Below are 27,355 nucleotides of genomic sequence, written 5' to 3'. Positions count from 1 at the left end.
ATGCCAAGCATAGTTTTTACTGAGTTAAAGGGTGAAGGAAGGCGGAGTGGGGGAGAATGTTACATGTAAATCATTTAGCCATTAACCTAATGGGTGGATTTATAAATCCTATTACTATAAGCCCTTTTCATTTCCACTGAGGCCTGGTGCATGCTTGATCCCACTAATGTAAAATTCATTCTGTCTAAGTGATTACTGAAGTAAGACACTTTGAGTCAATTTTAATCAGGTTGTGTGAAACTTGCCTGAGCGCTGATGTTCACTAAAGCACGGACATAGTTTGACCGTGTCTTAATTAGCCCCCCAGAAGATTTATTCCAGGAGTCAATCAGGGAACGAAATCTCCAAGCCTTTGACACATGTTTTTCCTTGAGGGAAAAAACACTGTAGGGGCCAGAAACACCTAACTCCAAAGCAAGAGGCAAAGACCTTTGGGCAAGGGTGTTTCTAGTCTCATGGACACTCTGGAATTCTAAGAATTCCTAAAGCACTATTTTTATGGCTGATTGGAGCATCTTCAATGGTACTTATATTTGAACACATCAAAATTTCAAATTTGGTGAAATATGCGAACCCTCTTCCTAGAAAAATGCATACAGGCACATGTTCACATTTTTGCTTCGAGTTGCAGGGATTTTCAGACTTCATGATCTTACGTTAATATCTTCTGCTCCAGTTTTCATCTTGGTGTCTTAGATGTGTCGTGCCCCCCCCCCAAATATAATTCTGAAGAGTATGGGTTCTTATTTGAACTTTTGTGTCAGTGAGTGGATTTGGCTCAAGTGCGCTTTAAAGCCAGTTCTACATGGTCTCTAGGTCCTGTGTCCGACATAATCCCAACTGTGGCAATAATGCACTTAAGTTCAAGTGAAACGTACAGGATGCAAGTTTCTAAACTGGAGGTGGGAGTAAAGGAGGGATAGAGGATAAGAATGTTATGAAAGGAAGGTTTCTTTAAAGGTAAAAACAGTTTTTTCAAAGTAAAAATGTAAAGTGGATTTTTATTTATCCTCAGCTGAGGATATTTTTTTGATATTTTGTTCAGATAGAGTGGGAGTGAGAGAGAGAGAGTGAGAAACATCGACGTGAAAGGGACACATCAAGTGGTTGCCACCCACACGACCCAACCAGGGCCGGGGACAAATTGCAACCGAGGTACATGCCCTTAGCGGGAACCGAACCCGGGTCTCTCTGGATCGCAGGCTGATGCTCTAACCGCTGAGCCAAACCGGCCAGGGCTAAAGTGGATTTTTAAAAAATCCACACGATGAATAAATATTTCAGAAAAGAAATTAGAAGACAAAGAATTTCACTTTTTCTTTCACGTGTTCAGAGCCATAGTTTTTGGTATTTTAAGTTTATAGATCAGAATTAGAGCCCTGTCAAACTGTGGGACAGTAATTGAGAGAGACCCATAAATATCATTAAATGTGTCTGTTGGGGAAGAGAAACCTTTCGGAAAGCTTTGTTTATTCATCGTGTTTTATATTCTTTACATATGAGCTACCAGAAGGTCTAGGTTGTAAATTAAGGATTTAAAACAAAATCAGTTTATCTGGAAACAAGTTGTATGGGAAAGGATACACTTTTAGTCAAGTTCATAATTAACAGGCATTTATCATTGGGATAGAAATTTATTTCTCCTGAGTGAACATTTATTTATTTATTTATTTATTTATTTATTTATTTATTGATCCTCACCCGAGGACATTTTCCCATTTTTTTGTTCAGGTAGAGTGGGAGGGAGAGAGAGGAACAGAGAGAGAGAGAGAAACATCGATGTGAAAGGAACACATCGAGTGGCTGCCACCCGCACGACCGACCAGGGCCGGTGCCCTTAGCGGGAACCGAACCCGGGTCTCTCTGGACCACAGGTAGACGCTCTAAGTGCTGAGCCAAACCGGCCAGGGCTGAGTGAACATTTATTTATCTAACATATGTTGTGTTTGAATGTGGGATTAAAACTGATTCACTCCATTTCTTTTTTTAAAATATGTTTTTATTGATATTTTGAGAGAGAGAGGAAGGCAGAGAAAGAGAGAAACAACCATGTGAGAGAAACATTGATCAGCTGCCTCCTGCATGCCCCCTACTGGGGATCAAGCCCACAACCCGGGCATGTGCCCTGACCGGGAATTGAACCAGGACCTCTCAGTCCATGGGATGATGCTCAGTGCACTGAGCCACACTGACCAGGCTGATTTCACTCCATTTCTTGCATGGAAAGAGCTATTATTTAAATGCGTACGGGGTGTGGGTTTAATTGCCGCTTTCTATAAGCAGCTTTAGCTAAGGGTCCTGTTCTGGACTTATCAATCCATGGCTTTGCTCTTCTCAAGCAGGACCACTTAGGGTTTGCCTCCTTTTACTAGAACTTAACAAATAAATATTTATTGAATTACTACTATGTGTCAGGCACTGTGTTAGATTTAATGGCTAAGAAGTGATCTCTGCTTATCATTTGCTTGTAGCCTCTTAATCTTATCTTTTATAATAGACTGGTGTGCTGCAGTGTATATATACAGAGTCCTTTGGGGGCTACCTTGGACTAACATACTTATTAATATTATTGGGTCAGGGAGGCCAGAGAGGCTTTTTTGACAGTATGAAGTTCCTTATGAAATAAGTAGATGTTAAGTAATAATAATACCTAACATTTACTGAGCACTTATATACCAGAGACTATATAGAACTATTTATATGTGTGGTTACATTTACTGCTCACAGTAGCCCTATTGTAAGGAAGCTGCAACTATTATTTCCATTTTACAGTCAAGGAATTGGGGGCTTAGAGATTATGTTGCATGCCTGGGGTCACACTGTGGATAAGTAATACTCTTAGGCTTTGAACTCAGGCAGCCTGTAGTAGTTAGGGTTCCCCATAGAAACAGAACCAATAGTGTGTGTGTGTGTGTAAGTGTAAGTGTAAGTGTAAGAGAGAGGGAGGGGGAGAGAGAGATTGATTTTAAGGAATTGGTTCATGTGATTGTGGGTACTCGCAAGTCTGAAATATACTGGGCAGGTTGGCAGCCTAGACACCCAAACACACGGGACATGAGTTGATGTCTCAGCTCAAGCCTAAAGTCAGTCTGCAGCTGAATTCCCTCTTCCTTGGGGGAACTCAGTCTTTTTCTCTTAAGGCCTTCAAATGATTGGATGAGGCCCACCTGCATTGTGGTGGGTAATCTTTTTTGCTCAAACTCTGCTGATTTAAATGTCATCGCATTTTATTATTATTTTTTTAATATATATTTTTTATTGATTTTAGAGAGAGAGGAAGGGAGAGGGAGCGAGAGATAGAAACATCAATGTGAAAGAGATGTACTGATCAGCTGCCTCCTGCATGCCCCCCACTGGGGATCGGGACCACAATCTGGGCGTGTGCCCTGACCAGGAATCAAACCGGCGACCTCTTGGTGCATGGGTCGATGCTCAACCACTAAGCCACACTGGCCGAGCTCAGTCTCATATTTTTAAAAATAGCTTCATAGCAACATGTAGACTGGTGTTTAACCCTATATCTGGGTATCATGGCCTAGATAAGTTGACATATAAAATTAACCATCACACAGCCTAACTTCTGAACCCACACTTTGAACCACTGTGGAGACACAGCATGTGAAAAGTACGGAAGCAAGAATAGAGCATGGCGTGTTCAACGAACTCAAAATATTTTAGGAGGGCTGGATTGAAGGATGCCATGTGGGAAGCATTAGACAGGGGTGGGGAACCTTTTTTCTTCCAAGGGCCATTTGGATATTTATAACATCATTCAAGGGCCATATAAAATTATCAACTTAAAATTTAGCCTGCTTTATTTGGTCAGGCTAATCTGGTGAGGCGTGTGATATTAGCTTGTATCGATTTTGCAGTCCTTGTATGGCCCACGGGCCAGATGTTCCCCACCCCTGCCAAGAGGTGGGCTTCAAACAGATCTTGGGTCAAGCTAAGGGGGTTGAATTTCATTTCAAAGAGTACATTTTACAAAGAACACTGGGAAAGTGTGAAGACTGGCTTGGGAGGTAGTGATACTGAGACAGGTGGTAAGCTGAGTGAGTGGTGAAGGCCTGGAGGGGGGACAGCACACTGGTAGTGGGGTGCCACACTGGAACGCTGCAGTGACACTTGTTAGCTCATTGGATCAGACTGGAATTCAGCCCTTTGTTTTTGTTGAAGGCTCTTGGAGGGGCCCTTTGTCATGTTTGAAGCTGGTAGCAGTTTTGGAGGTGACGGATGGGGTTTAGAATGAATGCTTAGGGGACAGACAGTTGGTTGAGTATGGGCCTGGAGAGAGAAAATGTTGAGTCACCAGTGTAATATCACTGATTCTCAGCCAGGGGCAGTTTTCCCTCCACGAAACATTTTGCAATATCTGAAGACAGTTTTGGTTGTAACAACTGGAGAGCGTGTATGTCTGTGCGCTGGTCTGTACACACATGCCTGCTACTGGCATGTGGGTAGAGGCCAGGAATAGCCCATCGTGACAAAGAATTATCTGACCTAAAATGTCAGTAGTGTCAACATTGAGAAACCCTGATACATATATGGAGATGTGTATTTATTTTTCTGGGTTGGGGGGAAGATCTCAGCAGAAGGTGTCAGATGTTTTTATGTACTCTAAATACACTCACCCACTTATATTAAGTGCATAAAGATGTATGCAGACACCTTGCGAGAACTTACATATTTCTAGTTATTTGGCAACCACATAGCCCTCAAGCAACCTAGAGTATGGAAATATATTCTCGTAGTGCTAATTATCTGTTTTGGACATATCAGTGCCCCCTTTTCCTAATATTAAAGAAATAAATGTAGTTGAAAGGCAAAACAACCAGATATAAAGAAACGATATTCTTACATGTTGAACTTGGATTCTTAGATTTCTGGATCTGGGAGGAATCTCAACCTCTTCATTTTATAAACGAGGATGCCAAGACCTAGAGAGAAACCAGCTTATTCACAAATCACTTAGCTAGTAATTGGCAGTACTCAGAATTCAGACCCTTGAATTTTTTTTAAACTCATATTTGTATAGTGTTTTATCTTTGCTAAGCATGCTTTCAGCATAAAGTTCTTTGTATTCCTACCTAGCTCAGGATGGTAGTATTCAGTTTTAAGGAAAGTAAAACTACGGTTTAAGGGTATAAGGAACCCTATGTCACGGTAATGTTAAGTGGTAGAGACAGAAAGCAGAGTGCTTATTAAATTCATAGCCCTGCTCCTTGAGCATCTTTTTTTTTTTTTTTTAAAACCTGGTCAATGCTGAATGACAAGTGTTCTCAATTTATTTTATTTTATTAAACTTTTTTTCTTTATTGATTTTAGAGAGGAAAGGGGAGAGAGAGAGAGATAGAAACATTGATGAGAGAGAACATTGATTGGCTGCCTCCTGCATGCCCCCCACTGGGGATCGGGCCCACAACCTGGGCATGTGCCCTGACTGGGAATTGAACCGGCTACCTCTTGGTGCATGGGTCGACGCTCAACCACTGAGCCACACCGGCCGGGCTCTTTGAGCATCTTATAGAGAAGACACACATCTCAGAAAAACAGGGAACAGGAAAATAGGAAAAAGGCAATCTAATATAATGAGGATGAAATAAATGTTCACCAAGTGGGAGAAGTAACACTGAGTCCTGCTTGGAAACTGCTGAAATTGGGAAAAGGGAAAGCTTAGATAATGGTTGGATTACCAAAAATCATAATATTTATATTTCTAATACTTTTCTCTTCCCTATCCTTCAAAACCATTCATTTGCTACCCCTATTATGCTAATGTATTATAAAAAAACTTCCCAGTTTATTTCTAATTTTGTCATCAGTAATAGAAGAACCCTAAAGCCATAGAGATTTCAGTTGTCATTCTGTTCTATATTATTTGTTTAGATTTGACCTTACCCAACATTTTCTTAACCAGTAGGATTTCTGTTGTATTTAATAGCTGCATCATATACTGAAGTGGGTTCCTTGATAGTAGATATCACTGTAATAGACATATGCTTTTGGAATAGGAGCTTGAAACTTTTTTTTTTAACTGGAAAGTTGGTGTTTTCTCTCTCTCATTTAGTGTTAATAAACACTATGTTAGTCTGTAATAGCATCTAAAAACATTTTATAACCTTTGAGTGCATTACAAGACGCCAACATTCTGTCCTAACAAAAAAATAAAGATCCTGGCTTCCTCCTGGTCTTGTTAGGAGAACCTGTGAACATACACCTAGGTAGCATTTGCTCTTAGGTCACTGCTGCTGTTAACCCAGGCGGAGCCAACATGCCCTTTCTGCTTAGTACACCCCATCATGGGTGTGTTCCTAAAAAAAATGATTTTCTTTAGGAAACTCTTTTTTGAAATATACGTTCGTTTCCTTTTTAGTCCCCACCACCCTTCCCCAGCCTTCAGAGGCTCAGGTTGGGGTTAAAACACCTTTTTGTATTATTTTAATTATTGCTTTCCCCACCCCCAGCCCCACTCCTTTCCTGTTTCCCCCTCCTCTTTTCCCCTAACGGTACTGTTCTGCAAAGCCTGCAATGATTGATATGATGGCAGTGCTGTCATTCTTTTTAACCAAAAAAAAAAGTCATTTTTGTTCTAGTTATTTTAATAGAGTCCCATTAAAGATGTATTGCTGACTGAAATATCGGCATGAAGGGCTCTCACTGAGCTGAGCCCAGGAATTAAGAAGTCAGGAAATCGGCTGCTGCATTGCAAGAGAGCCTTGTGTGACACCGAATCTCCTGATTGGGGAGATCATTACTGCTATTATGACTCGACTTGCGTAGGAATTTTAAATTCCATCTGAATGTCAGTAATAACCCTCTTAGCAAATTATCCTGAATAAAATCACGAAGGCATTTTATATAATAGGTGTTGAATTACTGGATAGATTTGCTAATTAAATACTCTTTGTTCTGCTGCAGTTGACATTACAGGGTAAGATCTTGAACAATTATTCTCAACAGCTGTACTTTGTTAAGGGAAAAATTAACCACAAAGTTTATTTTTTTACACTTGAAGTTGGCAGATTTTTGAAATGTGCTTGAAAAATTCCATCATCCAATTGGTAATGAGTAGATAAATATGCAGGTGTTGCTGTGAAATCAGATAACTGTAGACTGCCTTATTAATGAATTTAGCAAGCCTTTATACCCCTGTTTTCTAGCTGTTGGCACTTACAAAATGATTTTCTGTCAGAATGGGTAGCTTTAATATTAGGCTTGTCACTTTGAAGTGAACTTATGAGCGGTCATCTTGTAATCACTGTACCTTGTGTCTAGTATACCTTTCTGGATACCTGTGGCTTTTTGGCAAAATGCATTTCTTTAATGGGGAAAATATCTGTAATGTATGTTTTTGATTGTTGGCTTCTAGAACATTCATGTGGTAGAGGCTTTTTTTTGTTGTTGTTAATCTTTACCCGAGGATATTTTTTTAGAGAGAGTTGAAGGGAGGGGGAGAGAGAGAGAGAAAAACATAAATGTGAGAGAGACACATCCATTGGTTGCCTCCCACATGCACCCTGACTGGGGCTGGGGATCGAACCTGCAACCTAGGTACGTGCACTTGACTGAGAATCAAACCCGTGACCCTTCAGTGCGTGGAACAAAGCCCTAACCTCTTAGCAACACTGGCCAGGGCTGGTATAGGCTTTTTAACAGGCAGTGAGACACAGTGAATAGAAAATGAAACATAAGGTCCAGCTTCTAGATCAAGCTCTTGACGAGCTGTGTTACTTGGACAAAATCACAGGGCCTAATCTTTCTTCTCTGTAAAATGAGGCTTATGATACTGCCTACCCCTTAGGATTATACATTCAGCATTCTACGAAGATTCATGTGTTAGGCCCTCTGCTAGATCTTGAGATTTTGGTAGTCTACCGGCTACCCGACAACTGAGCCTTCCCCAGTGAGCAGTTTGAATTGAGGGTGGCTTTGGGGTGATCCTGCTCATTAGCAGTTGGACTAGGTAGGGCACTGTGGTAGCCACCATCTAGAACTGCTCAGTGAAGAAGCATGAGAAGTAGCAGTTAGCCTGGTTGTGGGTTGTCTGGACTAGGATGGACTTAAAAATTTACATGCTCTGGAGAGGACCTTGAACTTGAGACATTGTTATCAGCTGCTGTTGAGGTCCACTGGAAAGATGATGATTAAAACTATCCACAGAGTCCGGCTGGTGTGGCTCAGTGGTTGAACATCAACCCATGCACCAAGAGGTCACTGGTTTGATTCCTGGTCAGGGCACTTGCCCAGGTTGTGGGCCTGATCCCCAGTGGGGGGCATGCAGGAGGCGGCCAGTTGATGTTCTCTCTCATCAGTGTTTCTGTCTTTCTCTTCCTCTCACTTCCTCTCTCTCTCAAATCAATAAAGAAAAGTGAATAAATAAATAAATAAATAAATAAATAAAACTATCCACAGAAATTAGTATAACTGCTGGAGAGCTATTTGACTATATTTATCAAAAAATTTTAAATATGTGCCCTGGCCGGTTTGGCTCAGCGGTTAGAGCGTCGGCCTGCGGTCCTGAGAGACCCGGGTTTGGTTCCCGCTAAGGGCACGTACCTCGGTTGCAGTTTGTCCCCGGCCCTGGTTGGTTGTGCGGGTGGCAGCCACTCGATGTGTTCCTTTCACATCGATGTTTCTCTCTCTCTCTCTGTTCCTCTCTCTCCCTCCCACTCTACCTGAACAAAAAATGGAAAAATGTCCTCGGGTGAGGATAAAAAAAAAAAAAAAATTTAAATATGTAACTTTCAACCCAGAATAAATCTTCTTGTAGGAGTTTATCTTGTTGCTGGCATATTGGCAGATTCCACGTATATGAGGGTTATTTGTTGAAGTGTGGTAATAAAAGTAAAGATTAGAAATAACATGCATGTTCAGCGATAGAGCATGAGTTAAATCATGGTCGGCTCATACAATGGATACTATGTAGTCATTTAAAAAGAATAAGGCAGCTCTTTATGTGTGGGTATGGAATAATCTCTAAGGTAAAGTGTTAGGTGAAAAAAAGCAGTGGTTTGTTTTCTACCATTTCTGTGCAATATATCCACCAAGAGGTTTCTGCCACTAGAGAGAGAGAGAGATTTTGGTAGCAACCCTCAGATTGTGCATGAAAATGGTTGTAAATTGGTGGCAGGACAGAGTGGGGTGGGTGATGGGTCTGAAAGGTGGAGGTTGCCAGTTTACATTGGCGGTGCCCTCACTGATGATCTAGTTGGTTTGGTTCATGGTGTAAAGGAAGAGTAGAAGTCGGTTACTGCATGTGCAGTATTGCAGTGAAAGGTTGGCAGATTGTTCCTGAGGCATTTTACTTGGCACAGAACAGTTACCTTGTGGAATTGTCCCTTGTGGTGAGGAAAGCTAAGCCTCGCAAGGTAGAAGGGGCAGAGGATGAAGAGAACTCACTATGATTAACTTGACTTGGGTAGATCTCTTTATTGCCCTATTCCCAAAGGAGTGGTCAGGTATTCTCCCACAATGCTTTCACTGTAATTTAAATGTTAAAAAATGAAGATGATGTGGAAGAGAATGAATGGGTTTTTGTTGTTTTTTTAGAGGGGGAAAGAGAGAGAGAGAGAGAGAAAGAGAAAGATTGATGTGAGAGAGATACATCGATTAGTTACCTCCTGCATATGCCTCAACCAGGACCCGGAATCGAACCTGAAACCCAGGTATGTGCCCTTGACCAGGAATCGAACCTGCATCCCTTTGGTTCATGGGCTGACCCTCTGCTGAGCCACACGGGCCAGGGTGAGACTTGTTGTACAGTATCTGCCCCCCCCCCCACACCACATACACACTCAGTGCTCATGCTATATTACTTTTTCTTTTACCTGGTATGATATATTTTTTATTTTTGTTTCATTTATTGACTTTATTGGGGTGACACTGGTTTGCAAAACCATACAGTTTTCAAGTGTGCAACTCAATAAAACATCATCTGCACACTGCATGGTGCACCCACCGCCCCAAGCAAAATTTGTTCAATCCGTGTTACTTCTGATCTGGCCCCTGGTAATTTATATCTGTTTTTATCTATATCCACATTATAACCAATATGTGTCTAATCTTACAGCTGTACGGGCCTAGGGACAGACCTCTCTACAAGATATTCTCTATGCGATTGCCTTCATTCACTGAATGTTCATTGAGCCCCACCTCGGTACTCTGGGCACCGTGCTAGCTCCTGGGACTATAGTGAAGGTCTGCCTTCAAGAAATTCAGTGTAGAGAAGAAATTTAAATCTAATAGTATTATATATATTTTATTTTATATGTTTACTTTTTAAGTACCTGAATACTATGAGTAAGAATTGCCGGATTTGAAATGCTCCGTCAAGCTTTTATTTTTTTATTTTTACCCATGCAGGTCTATTTAAATAATAGTAATGAGGATATTTTACCTTATTGCCATATTATAAAGGGATACAGTCAGTGCGTGAATAATGTCATTTTGTTTGTTGTTTCATTGTAATATTGATGAGAAAAGTAATCTTCCAAGTTGGGGCCACTGTCTGTGGAGTTTGCATGTTCTCCCCATGTCTGGGTGGGTTTTCTCCAGGTACTTGGTTTCCTGCCACATCCCAAAGATGTGCATGTTTGGTGAACTGGCGTGTCTGCATGGTCCCAGTGTGAGTGAGTGTGTGTGTGTGTGTGAGTTTGCCCTGTGATGGAAGGACATCCTGTCCAGGGTGAGTACCCAGCTTGCCACCTGAGCTGCCAGGATAGGCTCTGGCCACTGGTGACTCTAAGCTGGAATAGATGCAATGGAAAAGAATTTTTTTGCTTTTATTCATCTTCCTTAAATGTATGTGTACCCATCTTTATTTCAATGTTTAATATTAGAAGTGTTTTGGGTGTTTATTTAGAAGTTTGGTGATGTTTTTGTGACCTTTGGAAATATGTCATAGGAATTTGACTCGTTTATATTAATTAGCTGTGATAAAATTGGTTTCCTTATATGTTGTTTCACTTAAAGTAGCAGTTTCCAAGAACCTATCCATGATGTTAAGTGCAAACTTACTGTATTTTTATTATGCATGTTTATTAAAGAGAGATCTTTACATAGATCTGCATACATAGAGCTTACAGAGATTTTTACAATAGATCTGTTTACATATCTCTAAGAATCTGCATAGAGGCAAATTTATTTTTATTTTATTATTGTATATTTTTAATACTTTTTATTGATTTTTTTAGAGAGAAAGAAAGGGAGAGATAGAAACATTGATGTGAGAGAGAAACACTGATCGGCTGCCTCCTGCACGCCCCCTACTGGGGATCTAGCCCGCAACCCGGGCATGTGCCCTGACTGGGAATCAATCGAACCCGGATCTCTCAGTCCATGGGACCATGCTCAATCCACTGAGTCACACTGGTTGGGCAAGGCAAATTTAATTTTAGATTATATTGATGTTATTGTTATTTTGAGAATTGTAGTTAGAAAATGATTAAGAGCTTTAAAAATATATGGAAATGACAGATCATTGGGCTTATATGTATGTTTTTGTAATTATGTAATGCATTAATCTCGGCTTTCTGTTTCATTTAGATTTTGATGCATACGAAAGAGATGGTACAGAAGGTAATGCTGAGCGTTTTTATCATATAACAACTCATAAATATCATACCTAGTGACATTTTTGTATTCAAGGAAAATTGCAACCCAAACAGACTGGAAATGGCTTCTTAGGATGTGTGGTTTAAGTTTATAATCCCCCCTAATGGATTATAGCTTTTTTCTTTTACTAACACTGATATGATCTAGCCGCTGCTTGAAGCCTATATGTGAGTGTTTCAAGCAAATTAGTAACAGTGCTAATTAGAGTTTACTTCCAGGCCTTTATACTTACTGTATGTGCTCTAGTGTTGTTTGCTATGATTGATTTTTTGGCACTCTTCATATTCTACTAAATACTGTTTGAAACTGTTAAGAATTTAATATGGATTTGTGTCTCTGAATTTTAAAATCCTATTATGTTTCTGTTTCATAAATTGCCATGACCACTAAGCTTGTGGTACAGTGGGTAAATATAGTCCCCTTTCCTAGTCTGTTATCCTTCTTTGTATTATTCAGTTACACATTTTGTTTCCATTGAAACTAGACACTTCCCCTGCTACTGTAATATCTGTTTTAAGAAAATTAGGGAGATGTTTTAATGTGGCAGTGTTCGCCTTTCTGGTTTTGGGGGCTTAATCTTCAGTTGTACACTCCTGACAACGTAGATAAGAATAAATATAACCTTTGGAAAAATCTGTGGAACCTGTAATTTCTGTAAGATGGAAAATCTCAGGTTTCATTTTGCGTAATGGTCACCATGTTTTAGTTGTTAATTTTTATAATTTTTGCTTTTCATTAGATGAATCTTGAAGTTATTTATGGAGATACAGATTCAATTATGATAAACACCAATAGCACCAATCTGGAAGAAGTATTTAAATTGGGAAATAAGGTGAGATAATTTGGTAAAATTATCTGTTTTATCTACTTTTGTGAATTATTTTTAACATGGAACATCATAAATTCATGTATATATGAACATTGTGTACTTCTGAAAATAATGATCTTAATGCTTTCAGCTCTTCATCTTCTTTTCTTTTTTTTGAGGATAAAATTAAAAGGAAATTGTTTTTTCCTTAAACGATAGATTATCTTTTGACTTTGAGAACAGTCTAAGTGTGGTAAGTTTAAGATGTGATCAAGTTAGTACTTATCACATTGACATTCATAAAGAAAAATGTCTGGTTGTGTTCAGCTGCCTTTCATATACTAGATATGGATACCTACCTTCATACATACATATACACACATCTATCATTTTTATAGAGTACTTAAAATATGTTTGAAAAGGCAAGGGGACATTTAAAAGGACTCATTTGTAGCCTCCTAATTGCAGTTCACAGTTAGCACAATTAGTGTTTCTTGAGCACTTACTCTGTTAAGATATTGTCCCAATAAACTAAAACTAAGGTATCATCTTACAAACTAACATCTTCTGAAATAAATGAAATTTGAGCTGTAGTCTTTACTTGAGAGAAAGCCTAGCATATTGCTACTCATATTGGACCTTGAAAAACTGTATTTTCCCTAGAGGCAGTGGTCTGTGCCTTGTCACTATCAGTAAAGAGCAGGTGACTGTTTATTTATTTTTCCAGCATGTATTTATTTGCTTATATTTAAGGTGCTCATATTCAAGGTAAAGGGAGATTATAGACATTATTTTAATAGTTCAAGTTTTACTTATTTCTGGCCACATATTTACTTGTTGGACTATGTAATCTGTAACAAATTTAGTAGTTTGAAGGTAAGTACATAGACATTTAGATTTTAGATTTTAAAAAGACTATTTTATAATTTTTAGCATTCTTGAGGCTCACCCTGCCAGTTCTGTCCCTGTGCTTTTTCAGTGTTCTTGCATTGGACCCAACGTAATAATAATGTTCCATATATGCTGAGTAAATACGTCCTAGTCTCGTGTGACTTCAAATTCTGTTAAGATGAACTCTTGGGAATTTGGGGCACATTCATCTTCTCCCTATTAGGTGTTTGAGAAGCTAGTATTAATGATTGAAATTTTCACAGGTAAAAAGTGAAGTGAATAAGTTGTACAAACTGCTTGAAATCGACATTGATGGAATTTTCAAGTCTCTGCTACTGCTGAAGAAAAAGAAATATGCTGCTCTAGTTGTAGAGCCAACATTGGATGGGAATTACGTCACCAAACAGGAGCTGAAAGGATTAGATATAGTTAGAAGAGATTGGTGTGATCTTGCTAAAGACACTGGAAAGTGAGTTCTGCTTTGGTTTTTGGTTTTGTTGTTTGTCTTTTAAAAATTCAATACTATGCAGCTGTAAGAAAGAAAGATCTTTTATCCTTTGAGATGGCATGGAAGGACCTGGAGAGTATTACGCTAAGCGAAACAAGCCAAGCAGAGAAAGACAAATATCACATGATCTCATTTATTTGTGGAATATAATGAACTAAACAAAGTGCTGAACAAAATTAAGCCAGAGACATGGAGGTGGGCTACAAGCTGACAAGCCTCAGAGGAGGGGGGTGTTTATGGGGGAAGAGATAAACCACAGAACTTACATGCATGTATGCATGACCAATGAACATAGACAACAAAGCTGGGAATGGGGCGTGGGGGAAGGAGAGATGGGTGTCAATGGGGGGAAAATGAGAAACATCTGTAACAAAAACAAATTAATAAATAAGTAAAAAAAAAAATTCAGGTGTTGATGACATGGACGGCACTTGTGATTCTGCCAAGCACGAGGACACAGCTTCTTTTTTGTTGTTATTACTGCATATTAACAATTCTTACTTGTTTGGAACAGAGTTTTATAGATAGATTAAAACTTAGGAAGAGCCACACTCGCTCAGTATAATGCTTGCTGTAGAATGCATCTCATGAGTTTTTACTCATGGTAAGAGTAAACCTTCACATTTTAGATCCTAACAGTTGGTTTTGTTCAACTTTGTTTGTTTTTGTATTGTTTTGCTTTAATATTCCTATTAGAAAGTACCCTGTATTGTGTTCCTGAATCATCCTAGAGCAGTGGTTCTCAACCTTCCTAATGCCATGACCCTTTAATACAGTTCCTCATGTTGTGGTGACCCCCAACCATAAAATTATTTTTGTTGCTACTTCATAACTGTAATTTTGCTACTGTTACGAATTGCCATCGAAATTCCGATGGTCTTAGGCTACCCCTGTGAAAGAGTCGTTCGACCCTCAAAGGGGTCACGGCCCACAGGTTGAGAACCGCTGTCCTAGAGCCTCTTTAGGAACATAATTGTTAAGGCGTTCCTATTTTAGAATGTTCTGGGATTCAAAGTGGGTTATGGAGTAAGATTTTGTTCCTACTGATTCATTTATGTGTAAAGATTCTTACTAACCTCAGGTTAATTTAAGAGCTAGTTCTTAAATACCATATGTACCTCAGAAATAATAAATGTCATGAGTGACCCCCTAGCTTTGCACCTGAGACTAAAGATTGTATTGAGGCCTGTTTTTTTTTTTAAGTGTCATACTAATTTATAAAATACGCAATTAGAAAATGAATTATTAGGTGCTTTATTTACCATCTTTTCAGATATTCCTGGTTTGTGATCCTGAGCAGATCTGAAAATAAAAGAAATTTTTTTCTTTAAAGCAAAATTTTAAATTAATTTTAACATTGCCGAATATCAGCATATTTTACTTGTTTTCCATTCTTCCTGTTGTTTTCAAGTCAGGAGATTGAGCAATTGTTGCTTCTGCAAACTACTCTTGATTAGGCAAAGCTGATCATTTGAGTATAGGTCACTGTTAGCCTTTTATGAAATGTAGTTTGAAATGCTTCATTGCCCCAAAATGTACCCAAAGATGAAAGTACTTTGTATAGACTGTCGATTAGAGTGTTCTCTTCGGCTTTGTGTTTTCTAAGAAAAGATGCATCATAATAGAAGTAAATTTCTCTGAGTTAGAAATGTATTAGTAATTAAAGCTATACAAATGTTTTTTGTCAGGGTTCTTTTTCTGACAAATTATAATGCAGCTGTCAAACCCTCGCTCTGCATTTTTCTCAGAAATGGATAAAATATTGGCTTCCTTACTCCTTTTTGTTTTTTCCCTTTTTGGGGGGGAGTCTGGTGGAATAACATGAAGTTCTTAAAGGATAGCGTAAGGTTAGAGAACAATGAGCAATATAATGAAGCTGAAGAAAGAAAAGTTTGAAATTTTTAAAAATTTGCATGAAGAACTTTATATTTCTACTTACCTAGCTAATGGTCATCTCAGGCGGAGATGATGTCTTGATATTAGAGATAACATCTTGGTGCTTTAAGAGTAAATTGAAATACTAATCTTCTAACACGAGTAGAAAATAACTGCTTTTGAATTTTGTAATTGCTTAAAAATACAATGGACCTTTACTGTCTGTATTTTGTATTAAGCATTAGATACTGCATAAAAAATTATCTGTATGCCCTGGCCAGTTTGCTCAGTGGTTAGAGCGTTGGCCTGCGGTCCAGAGAGACCTGGGTTTGGTTCCCACTAAGGGCATGTACCTCAGTTGCAGTTTTTCCCCGGCCCTGGTTGGGTCGTGTGGGTGGTAGCCACTCGATGTGTCCCTTTCATGTCTATGTTTCTCTCTCTCTCTCTCTCTCTCTCTCTCTCTCTCTTCCTCTCTTCCTCTCTCTCCCTCCTGCTCTATCGGAACAAAAAAATGGAAGAATGTCCTCGGGTGAGGATAAAAAAAAAATTATCTGTATGTCTAAGGGCAAACCTGACATTGCAAGGTTGGTAAACCTTTGGTAGAGTTAATGCTAAAAAACAAATAGTATTGGCCTTTTAGACATTACCCTCATGTTAGCTTTTAATACAGTTCTTGATCACACATTAATCTAATGGCATTTATCTTTTTCTCCTTTATTAATGAAGTATGATATTTAAAAATCAATTCCTCTCTGTTTTTTACAGCTTTGTCATTGGCCAGATTCTTTCTGATCAAAGCCGGGACACTATAGTGGAAAATATTCAGAAGAGGTTAATAGAAATTGGAGAAGATGTGCTAAATGGCAGTGTCCCAGTGAGCCAGTTTGAAATTAACAAGGTAAATGTAGCATTTATTGCTGAGCCCAGCTGCTGCCACGTGTTTTTCTCCTCCTTCAGATAGTTGAAGAACCACCTCATCCTTGCAATTGAAATAAATTCTAGCTGGTGATGAAAGCTGCTTAACAACTATCTCACAGATTGAACATTAGCATACGGCTCTTCCTCTTCCAGCCACTGGTACTGCTATGTGTGCTGCAGGGCCTTCTCTCTTCATTCCTTACTTTAATTTGTGGAAGCTTTCTTTCTAGAGATTCTATGGAGTGGTATAGTTGATGTTTCAGGGTCTAGATAGTGCTACCTTCTTTATAGTTCTCCTAAGTTATAGTTGTTTGGGGGCAGGCCTGTAAGGAGTGAGACAGAGAGAGAAAGAGAGAGAGAGAACGCTCCAGTGAGTGAGCTTGCTTGCTTGTGCATGCGTGCGTGTGTGCGTGTGTGCGTGCGTGCGTGCGTGTATGTGTGTGTAACTTCACAGAAGGTGATCCTTAGAGGTGCTGTAATAAGGTGCGGTTTGTTTTTGTACATAGTTATAAGTTACACTTTATAGGCTGTCTTAGTTGTTGAAAATAGGGAATATTTTTTCTTACCTAATTTGAAAAAATAAAATCCTGGTTTCCAAAATGCTATGTCATACTAGATGTTAGGTAACAGAATTTTTTTCCATTCAAAAAGAGGTAAGTACCCTTACATATTTAGAAGCTAATTTTGCAAATACCATTTTATCAGTTTTGTGATGAGAAGATTTTGTTGTCAAAGCTCATAAAAGATAATTTTAATAAAAATAATCTAATCATTACATTAAATGGACGTTTTAGAATTAAAACTCAATCATAATACCTCGGTGTTAAAAGTAGTGCCTGCCTCGCCCAGCCAGTATGGCTCAGTGGTTGAGTGTTGACCCATGCACCAAAATGTTTCCAGTTGGATTCCTAGTCAGGGCACATGCCCAGGTTGTGGGCCAAATCCCAATGGGGAGCATGCAGGAGGCAGCCTATTGAAATTCTCTCTCATCGATGTTTCTCTCTCCCTTTCTCTAACAGAAAAAAAAATTATTTTATTTTTTTATCCCCACCTGAGGACATTTTTGCATTTTTCTTCAGAGCGGAGGGAGAAAGATGGGGGGGCATCTATGCGAGAGAGACACATCAACTGGTTGCCACCCACACAGTCCCAACTGGGGCGGGGGACAAACCAACCATGGCCCCCGCCTTCAGCAGGAACCAAACCCAGGACTCTCTGGTCCGCAGGCCGACTCTAACTGCATTGCCAAACTGGCTAGGGCTAAAGAAAAAAAAAATTTTTTTAAGTAATGCTTGCCTCAATATTTTCAGTACTCACCTGGTTTTATAAAGTATATGATTGTCTAACCACTGTGCTATACACATGAAACTAATACAAAATAATATTGAATATAAACTGTAATTTAAAAGTAAAAATACATTTAAAAAATATTGTGAAAAGAAAAAATAGTAATGCTTGCCATTTTTGCACATTTTACTCTTGAAAACGTTTTTACATTGCAGCAATTACAATATTTTGTTTTGAAATCTATTTTCACTTAACATACGCAATTTTTTTTCACATTAGAAGTATGGGCCCCCTATCACAAGGGATTCTATGAGTTTAGAAAGCTCAGTCTAAACATGAGTATCTTATTGGCAAAATAATACTAAGCACATGTCTTCTAGGGTAGTGGATGCACACTGTCTTCGCATATGAATGATGAGATGATAGTATTACTAGTGTGCAAAGAAATCTAGAGTCATAGACACACTAGCGGTCTCCGAGTTCTGATGAATAGTCTACAGTTTTGTTATTTTGAAGTTTTTATTATTGAAAATTTTAAACTTACACAGGTGTAGAGAGAATAGTATCACGAACCCCCATGTATCCATCATTCAGCTTCAATAATGATCAACTTATATATTATTATTAATAATAGTCAATACTTAGTGTGATGGGGCTGTGCATACTATTTTTTCTATGGCAGAACTGAAACTGTGGCTTACTGTCTTTATATCCTCCATTTCACTTGGCATAGTAACTGGCCAATAATTGTTCGGTGAGCTATAAAAGAACTCATTTGCTTATTTAATCATCTGTTCATCAAACAGGGAGTACTTTTTATGTGCACAGTACTAGATTCAGCTATATAAAGATGAAAAAGCAAAGCATGGTCCATATTTTCAAGATGCTAATGGTCTCTTGAAAATATTTACTGTCCCATGTTCTTCTTATACTTGTTTTTCATAACACAATACAATATACAGATAATATATTGTAGAATTGTATATCTGAAACCTATATAATTGTATTAACCAGTGTCACCCTAATAAATTCAGTAAAAAAGAATTTCTACAGATATAAGTACAGTAAATTTCAGTGAAAAGACTGTCTGTATCATAATTATTCCTATATCTGTTTATAGTAAGCTATTTATATGTTAGAGGTGATTTGTCCTGATCAACATTTGTCTGAATACATATACTATTTAAAACTTGTGAGCAGTTCAGGTTATATATTTTATCACTTTCAAAAGGCAGTGAAATGGAAGAGTCTATGTATGTGACTGGTTGTGGATGGTCTTACTACATCTGTATATGATGTTGGTAGGGGTTGAAAATGGGAGGGTAGCCTAGAGTGGAGGGATGAAGTGGTGAGATTTACCACTGTAGAAATTTTAGCCCTTGTTGACATAAGCAACTGATTTTCTGCACTACTGCAATCTTAGCTTAAATATATTTCATAAAATAACACAAAATATGACAGCTGATTTTTATAGCCCTGGCTAACTTGAGCCTAAACCACCAGGAAGCATTTTCTCCCCAAATCAAGCCTTCTAAAACTAGCTTGTAAAACCCCCAAATAGTCCCAATTTAATAATTGGAAAGTATGTCAGATGAAATTCAGAATTTCTTAACATTGCACTGAAGTATAGTCAATTGGAGAAGATAATGGTTTTCTTAAGTAGAGTTATATTGATTAAGATTTCTATGCACTATTACCCAACTGAGTCAATCAAGACTTCGCATAATTCAAGTTTGAGGAGATTAAAATACTTGGAGAATTTCCTAGGCACTCTCACACTGAGGGTCTGATTTAGAAAGTGTACATAACTTGGGTATGTGCAGCCGTGTTTGAGGACCTGCTTTATTCTACTACAGTAGTTCTCAAATTTCCTAGCCTCAGGACACCTTCACACTCTGAAAATAATTGAGGCCTCTAAGAGCTTTTGTTTTGTGGTTTGTGTTGACATTTACTGTGTTAGAAATTAAAACAGAAATTTTAAAAGCATTTATTAATTTAGCTAACATAGCAGTAAACCCATCATCGGATTATAAAAATAACATTTTTTCCTTGAAAAATAACTATATATTTCAAAACACAAATTAGCCAGAGGAGCGGCATCATTTTACAATTTTGTAGATCTCTTGAATGTCCGGTTTAGGAGAAGACAGCTGGATTCTCGTGTCTGCTTATGCATCCAATTTGTTGTGATGTGTGGTTTAGGTTGAGTATAGGAAGAAAATCTAGTTTCACACATATGTGTAGTTGGAAAAAGGAGATATATTTCAGTAATTTTTTCAGATAATTGTGCATATTCTTTAATTCCACACCAAAACTCTCTGAGTAGTATTTTTTAAAGGCTATTTGTAATGCGGACTCTGAAACCATATCAATGAACTTTGCATATGCTCATATTAAACTCTATTGGTCTCTGTTGTACTTTGGATGGATATTTTACCCATGCGTGACATTATGTATTGGTCATTTGTTCAATGCTAGTTCCTCGAGTTATGCGAATCTTTCAATTTTTGATACATTTTACAATACAGTATCAAAAATCACATTTAAAATGTTTCTACTTTTATCATCAGAAGAGTCTTTAAGTGTTGGGAAACTATCATGCTCAGAGAGGTGGGAAACAAGTTTTCCAAAATTCTGATTTACGCTTGAAAGCTTTAATTTTATCATAGACAGTATATATACTGTCAGTTGTTTTCCTTGAAGTGGCAGGCTCACTTGGTTCTTTTTTGAGAAATCATCCGCCAGAAACCCAGGTTAGAGTAACTGTAGTTGTCCTGTCATTCTTTGAAGTAAAAATTGTGTTCCGTGGAAAAAATGGCTAGTTTAGCTTGCAACTCAAACAATTACACAAGTGCTTTTCCTCAGGGAACCTTTGTTCATCAGTATAGAGTAGACCAGTCTTGTACATGCTTTTTGTTTTGTCATACAAAACAGTAGCCTTATGCTCAGGGGTCAAGAGCTTAAAAATTAATAATTTTTACTGCTTCATCAAGAACATTCTTAAGTGAAACTGGCTTTTTGTTGTTATTTTTTTTTAAGTCTGAGTGTGTGGTGGTGAAAAATACAATGATTATTAGTACAGTTTGGTGCTACTGTCCTGATTCATGTCTATAAGACACCACCACCCTTACTGACCATTGCTTCTGCATCACCAGTGCAAATAGTATTGTTAGGAAAATAGTTTTTATCTTGTAACCCGCTTCAAGGGTGTTGGGTGTGGTCTATGGACCACACTTAGGTGACTTAGTCACACAGCACCTTGTTCCCTGTCCTTTGAAATGCACTTCTTAACAGAGCTAGAGATATTTCCCTCCTTCCTTTGTGTATATTGAGTTCGAGTCCATTAGATTGTATTTTTTTTCTCACCTCTTGCTTTTAGCTTTTGCTTTTTTCTCTGCCTGGAATCTTCTTGCTCCTGTCACTTTTTCTTAAAATCTTGTTTTCCTTCACGTGCCTGCTTAAGTTTTTTTCTCCCATGATTTCCTCTCTCCGGTGGAAGTGATCTTTGCCTCTCTAAACTCTCTCCATAATACTGTTTGCATCTCTATTATGGCTTGTGTAGCTTATTTTAGAGTTTTGGTGTTTTGCTTTTTTTCCTTTGTATAATGGGGAATCATGTACTTAGGACCAGTGATTTTTTTTTTTTCATCTTGCAGTACTTTACAGTGCTTGAACTTAGTGAATTATTGCAGACTGAGTGACATCATTTATTCTACAAAGATTTGGTTGTTGCTATATGTCAGGTATCGTTCTGAGCCCTGGGAATGCAGCTGTGAGCAAGGCTGTCGTGTTCCTGCTCTCCTGGCGCTTACTTTCTGTTACAGACTCATTATTCTGCCTTTGTAGAGCTTAAGTTGACAGTGGGAGTAAATCCAGTGATTTATGGTACCTTTGGGATTTATTTAGGTTAGCGAAGCTTTTGAGAGACACATCCTTAAGTCAGAGTAGCTGTTATCCATCATCCATCAGTCCTAACTGATCAGTTAAAATTCAGTGAGAACTGCAGACATTGGGAAAAACTCTAGGTCAGAATGTATAGTCTCAATTTTTTATATGTAAGTATTATGTGCCATGGCCCATAAACTTGTATTTCTTTTTTGTCAAGGTTGCATCTGGTTATGTTATTACTAAATGAAGGAGACAGGAGACCTGGGGGTGCAATGTCTAAAGATTCTGTGACAGTGTTTTCTTCGTATAGCTTCTGTCATTTTTATGTTTATGTGGCTAACATGATTCTAGCAAACATGAATTAGTGTATAGCTATGTGAGAAGCGTTTTATTTTAAAGTTTGGGGCATTTTGTTCCTTTTCTCTTTTAGGCATTGACAAAGGATCCTCAGGATTACCCTGATAAAAAAAGCTTACCTCACGTACATGTCGCCCTCTGGATAAATTCTCAAGGAGGCAGAAAGGTGAAAGCTGGAGATACTGTGTCGTATGTCATCTGTCAGGTAAAAATATCATAATTAACAAGACTCATACTACTTATGACACAAAGTAAAATCCAGATCGCCACAGTGTCTTATTTTTTTATTTTTATTGTTTGGTATGTGCCCCTAGCGGGAACCGAACCCGGAACTCTCTGGTCTGCAAGCCAACACTCCAACCGCTGAGCCAAATCGGCCAGGGCCACAGTGTCTTATTTAATTGATGCTGTCGACATGGGTTAGTCTGATTGGTTTCACAGCATTTAAAATCATTAGTCAGGGTATGGCATAGTTTATTAAAATTTTTGTAAAACACTTAAGATGTGTGTTTTGGGTCACTGAAATTATTTTGGCGAGACAGGTGTATAACAGTAACCACTGTTTCAACCCTAAGTTAACGTCAATGAAAATGTATATAGGTTTGGTCATATGTCCAGCAGTAGCCCTTTATCATTCCTTTGCCACAGTTTTCATTCTGTATGTTGGTAGAATAAGAGAATAAATGTGTTTTCCCTCGCCTATGTTCAAATAAGTACTTGAAAAAAATATGAAATGCATGATTATATGGAAAAAGGTGACATCCTAAAAACATGCCTTATGAAGAAAACGCAAATTAACCAGTTTCATATTCTGTCCTTTGTTTTGAATCTAGGGGGCCTGGAACCCACCTCCTTTCCTTCTCCCTGTTCCATGAGGCACCTCTAAGGAACCTATAGGCCTTCTAGAAAAACAGTTTGAAACCACTAACTGTTTTCTTTTGAGAGTAGCATGCCTTGAACAGTTCAAGATGGGGGAGAGGGTAAGACATGAGCAGCTTCTTTTCTTTGAAAACACTTCAGTTGGAACAAAGGAGAGGTCTCATTCCTTCTTTCTGTTAAAAAAAAAAAATGCAGTCAGTCATAGCCTCTATCCAGATTCTTTAAAATGACTGTGATCTGGTCTGTCTACCAAAAGGCATAATTCATCTGAATAAGACTGCTTCTTTTAATTATTGCTTCGTGTTATTATAGTGAGACATTTTAGATAAGCCTTAAACTTTATTACAATATGATTGATCTTTGTCGAACTACAATCAATGTGTTTTTAAATCAGAGTCTTTTCAAAATTTCAAAGTCATTTGGTAATATCTGCTCAGTACTGTAGATGATGTACATAACAAATGATTTAAGTACATGGACAGGAATCAGCACTTGACTCTGTCTCCCTCCTAGGGTTACCCTTGATTAAGAACTGTTACAGAAAGCCAATTCCTGCAGGAAAATATTTCCATAAATGTCTGACTTGCTCAAGCCCTTAATGTGCTTTGCATATTGCCTCTGACAAGTCTCATCTCAAAAAAACAATTTTCATATTATGCAAATAAAGATTTTGGTAAATAGGCTAGCTTTTTTTTTTCATTTATGTCTTCACATACATGGAAAAGCTCTTAGATTATTAATGACAGGAGCAGATGGCAGCATACAACTTAAATATATATGTATATGAAATAGCATCTAATAATGAAATCCAGACACAGTTATGTTTTAGCTAAACCTGGAATGGAGATGTATGGAAGTATGACCAATGTATTTAAGAGTAAAGCTTATGGTTTTTGATGTCTAAGTATTAGGTCCTATGATTTCTTCTTATCAGGTCTTACTGATACAGAAAAGCTCAAATGCGGATGCTGATATGGTACAGTAAATCCACTTGATGCCTTTTCAACATTTCCCTTATCCACTGGTACTGGACCTTAACTTGCTTGTTAAAACTACAGTCTGTATTTCTTTTTATTAACTTATCCTTCTTACTGTGTCCCAAGAAATGCTCTAGGCCTTTAATTTGCTTTGTCCCCTAGCAGTGGGACATGCCCACTTTCACCGAAGCTGCCCACCTCTTTTGCTTTTAGGCACTCAAATTATTTCTGTGCTTCACAATACAACCATATTTTTAGAATATGTTTTTGAAATGTATGATCATACATTTTAAGAGAACCATTTATTGGTCTAAGCAGAAATACCCTCCAAAGTATAGCCTATCTCCTAAACAGGTTCTCTTTTGTTTTAAATTTACATTTAGAATATAGTGTTCTACTGATAACTTACTCAGACTATAATTTTAGGTGAGTTCAGGGTAATATTTTTGGTATCTAATTTGTATTGTAGTATGTGGTCTTGTAAAACTTACATGAATTATTTGCTGAGATTTTTAAATCAACTTTCACTTATTGGTTAAGTTGTAAATGCTTAATAATTTAACTTTCAGTGGACATAATTTCCATACAGCATGACTTTAACATTTTAAGGGGCCCACTTGTCATCTGTTAAGAATTTTTCTCATTACTTTTCTACTAAAGATGTCTACATGATTCTGAATAAATTGACTGCGCCTGGTTGTCTCTGTGAAGCATGTACTTTATGAAGTTCCTGAATTACGACGTGTGCACTTCAAGCAAGACCATTACTCCTTAATCTGTTCTTAAAGGTGTATGCTTCATGTTATTGCATATACCACAGGGGTCTTGCTAGGTTTGAGAATTAGGTCTTTGAGGGGTATCTTTTTTTTTTTTTTTTATCCTCACCTGAGGACATTTTTGCATTTATCTTGAGATAGAGCAGGGGGGAGAGAGGGAGGAAGAGAGAGAGAGAAACATCGATGTGAGAGAGACACATCGACTGGTTGCCACCCACACAATCCCAACAGGGGCCAGGGACAAACTGCAACCGAGGTACTTGCCCTTAGTGGGAACTGAACCTGGGTCTCTCTGGTCCACAAGCTGATGCTCTAACCGCTGAGCCAAACCAGCCAGGGCTTTGAGGGATATCTTATGTCACAGACTAAATGTTTTTCTAATACAGCATGGCAAAAGCTGTCATCTTATCAGTTCTTTTGCATTGTCAATGTTTGAGCTCAGATTTTTAAAAATACAATAAGAAATGCATTTGGGTCACTGTTAAAAATAGTTTTCTTGTGTGTGAATATTTAAAATAAAAACTTTTCAATTGATAACATGCTTAGACATTTTCAACTGCTTTTTAAAAGACATACCTTACTAACAGAACATCTTATAATGGTATATTAGAAAGTAACTCAAGTGCCATTTAAAAAAATGTTTCCTCTACAAATCTAATTTTTATTCACCATTAAAAATTAGTAAGTGCAACACTGCTATAATCTTAAGACCGATTTTTAAAAAAACTACAATTCTATAAATTGATCGGATTTCATGTGTTTGTTAAAAGGCGGTCTGAATACAGTTGTGGTGCATAAAGACACTGCCTAGAGATTTTTTCATACTCCTTTTGTCATTGACTGTCACCTTACTCTCATCTAACAATTCAAACTTCTAAAAGGGCAACACTTAAAGTTAATGAATTCTGTCTAATTTTTTTAACTGTGTTGTAAACTCCTGAAAAATAATTATAAGCAAATCTTTTGATCTGAGGTTTGTTTCCTCTCTGGGTATTTCATTATATCTTAGAATAGGTAGAACCTAGTTGATAAATATTCCATCCAGTTTGTTTCCATCGGGAGCCTAGCCAGAGAAAGAGACCCCTGCCTCCAGTCTCTGGTAAAGACAGCGGTGTCTGCTTTAGGCTGGGCTCTGAGCTGAGAAGGGACTGATTGTAGCAGGAATGAAAGAATAGGATTCACATTATAATCAGTTTTGCAGAGCAGCTGAGCACTGTGAATAGTTATAATTTACTAGTCTGAATATTAAATTCTGTTGTTGCAGACAAGAGGAAGAGTGCGGTGAGTTGTTGGATGTTGGTCCAGTAATGTGATGACTTTCTGATTCACAGATGATGGTGACATCACCCACAGGGCTGTATATGGGCCAATTATATAGAATTTCACAACTTTTATTTTTTACAGAGTAAAAGAGGAACTCCTTAAAAGGCTCTCTGACTCATCCTCCTTGCCTTGAGGAAGAGCCACATAAACAGTGCAAAACGGCATGCCCTTCATTCCAGTGACCAGCTATTTTGCTTCTAGGGCACATCCACTCCACCAGATAGCCTCAATAATTTTACTCTTACCTATTATATCTTGTACATAAGTGACTAGTCTGTGGGTTTCGTTCCCCTGTCTTTCCCCCTTTCTCATTTGCTTCTCAATGATACATGCAGTTCTTGTGGAAAATATCACTCCTGGGGCCTTTAAGATGATACTCTGACTAGAATGCCTACATGAAGGGATTGTATTAACATAATAAAAGGACCACACATGTTTTTTGTTATCACTCCTAAAAGGCCCTTCTGACTAGATTAATTGTTAGCAAGTCTTCTCAATGTGTTTCTGTGATGTGGCAGGTGGAATTATTTAATCTAGTTATGCCATCTTGTTGGTTTCATGTTTCAACAAAAAATAGAATACAACACATGCTGGATTTACATTCTTGGGCAGTGGGTGAGTTCTCCTTCATCTTCCTACTGTTAAATGCATACGAAATATTCACTATTATGTCAAAAGGAATTCTTGGTACCCTAGTCAGTGTGTCTTACTGATTGGTTGGGTGTCGTCCCATGGACTGAAAGGTTGCTGGTTCCATTCCTGGTCAGGGCACATGCCCGGGTTGCGGGCTCAATCCCTGATAGGGGGTGTGCGGGAGGCAGCTGATCGATGTTTTGCTCTCACCTAGATGTTTTTCTCTCTCTCACCCTTTCCCTTCCTCTGAAAATCAATAAATAAATATTTCCTTTATGTAAAAAAAGGACTTGGTGTTTGGAATTAAATGTACTAAATTTGAATTCTTGTTCCTCTTTGACCAAGCAAGTGTGTATGTAGTTGAATTTCTTGCAACTTTACCTGTACCATGTCCTCTTACAGGATGGGTCAAACCTCAGTGCGAGTCAGAGGGCCTATGCACCTGAGCAGCTGCAGAAACAGGACAATTTAACCATTGACACCCAGTACTACCTGGCCCAGCAGATCCACCCAGTTGTGGCTCGGATCTGTGAGCCAATAGACGGAATTGATGCTGTCCTCATTGCAACATGGTTAGGTAAGTGCCCTGCGCGCACGTCGCCGCTTTCTCAGCAAGAGCGAC

General features: G+C 38.2%; 1 protein-coding gene across 5 annotated transcripts in view; it reads left to right on the top strand.

Moving 5' to 3' along the window:
• The window catches only part of POLA1 (DNA polymerase alpha 1, catalytic subunit), a 321,724-nt gene that overhangs the window by 117,661 nt on the left and 176,708 nt on the right, over positions 1-27,355 (top strand). For all 5 annotated transcript variants that reach the window (XM_036270523.1, XM_036270528.1, XM_036270524.1 and 2 more), the window contains 6 exons: positions 11,545-11,577; positions 12,353-12,445; positions 13,576-13,781; positions 16,461-16,593; positions 22,219-22,350; positions 27,136-27,310. In XM_036270523.1, coding sequence (XP_036126416.1) covers positions 11,545-11,577; positions 12,353-12,445; positions 13,576-13,781; positions 16,461-16,593; positions 22,219-22,350; positions 27,136-27,310 — 772 coding nt within the window. The remainder of the gene's footprint in view (positions 1-11,544; positions 11,578-12,352; positions 12,446-13,575; positions 13,782-16,460; positions 16,594-22,218; positions 22,351-27,135; positions 27,311-27,355) is intronic.

The sequence above is a fragment of the Molossus molossus genome, unplaced genomic scaffold, assembly GCF_014108415.1.
Source record: "Molossus molossus isolate mMolMol1 unplaced genomic scaffold, mMolMol1.p scaffold_m16_p_2, whole genome shotgun sequence".
In the NCBI taxonomy this organism is placed as follows: Eukaryota; Metazoa; Chordata; class Mammalia; order Chiroptera; family Molossidae; genus Molossus; species Molossus molossus.
The sequence above is the reverse complement of the archived record's forward strand: the minus strand, read 5'-3'. Positions and strand labels throughout refer to the sequence as shown.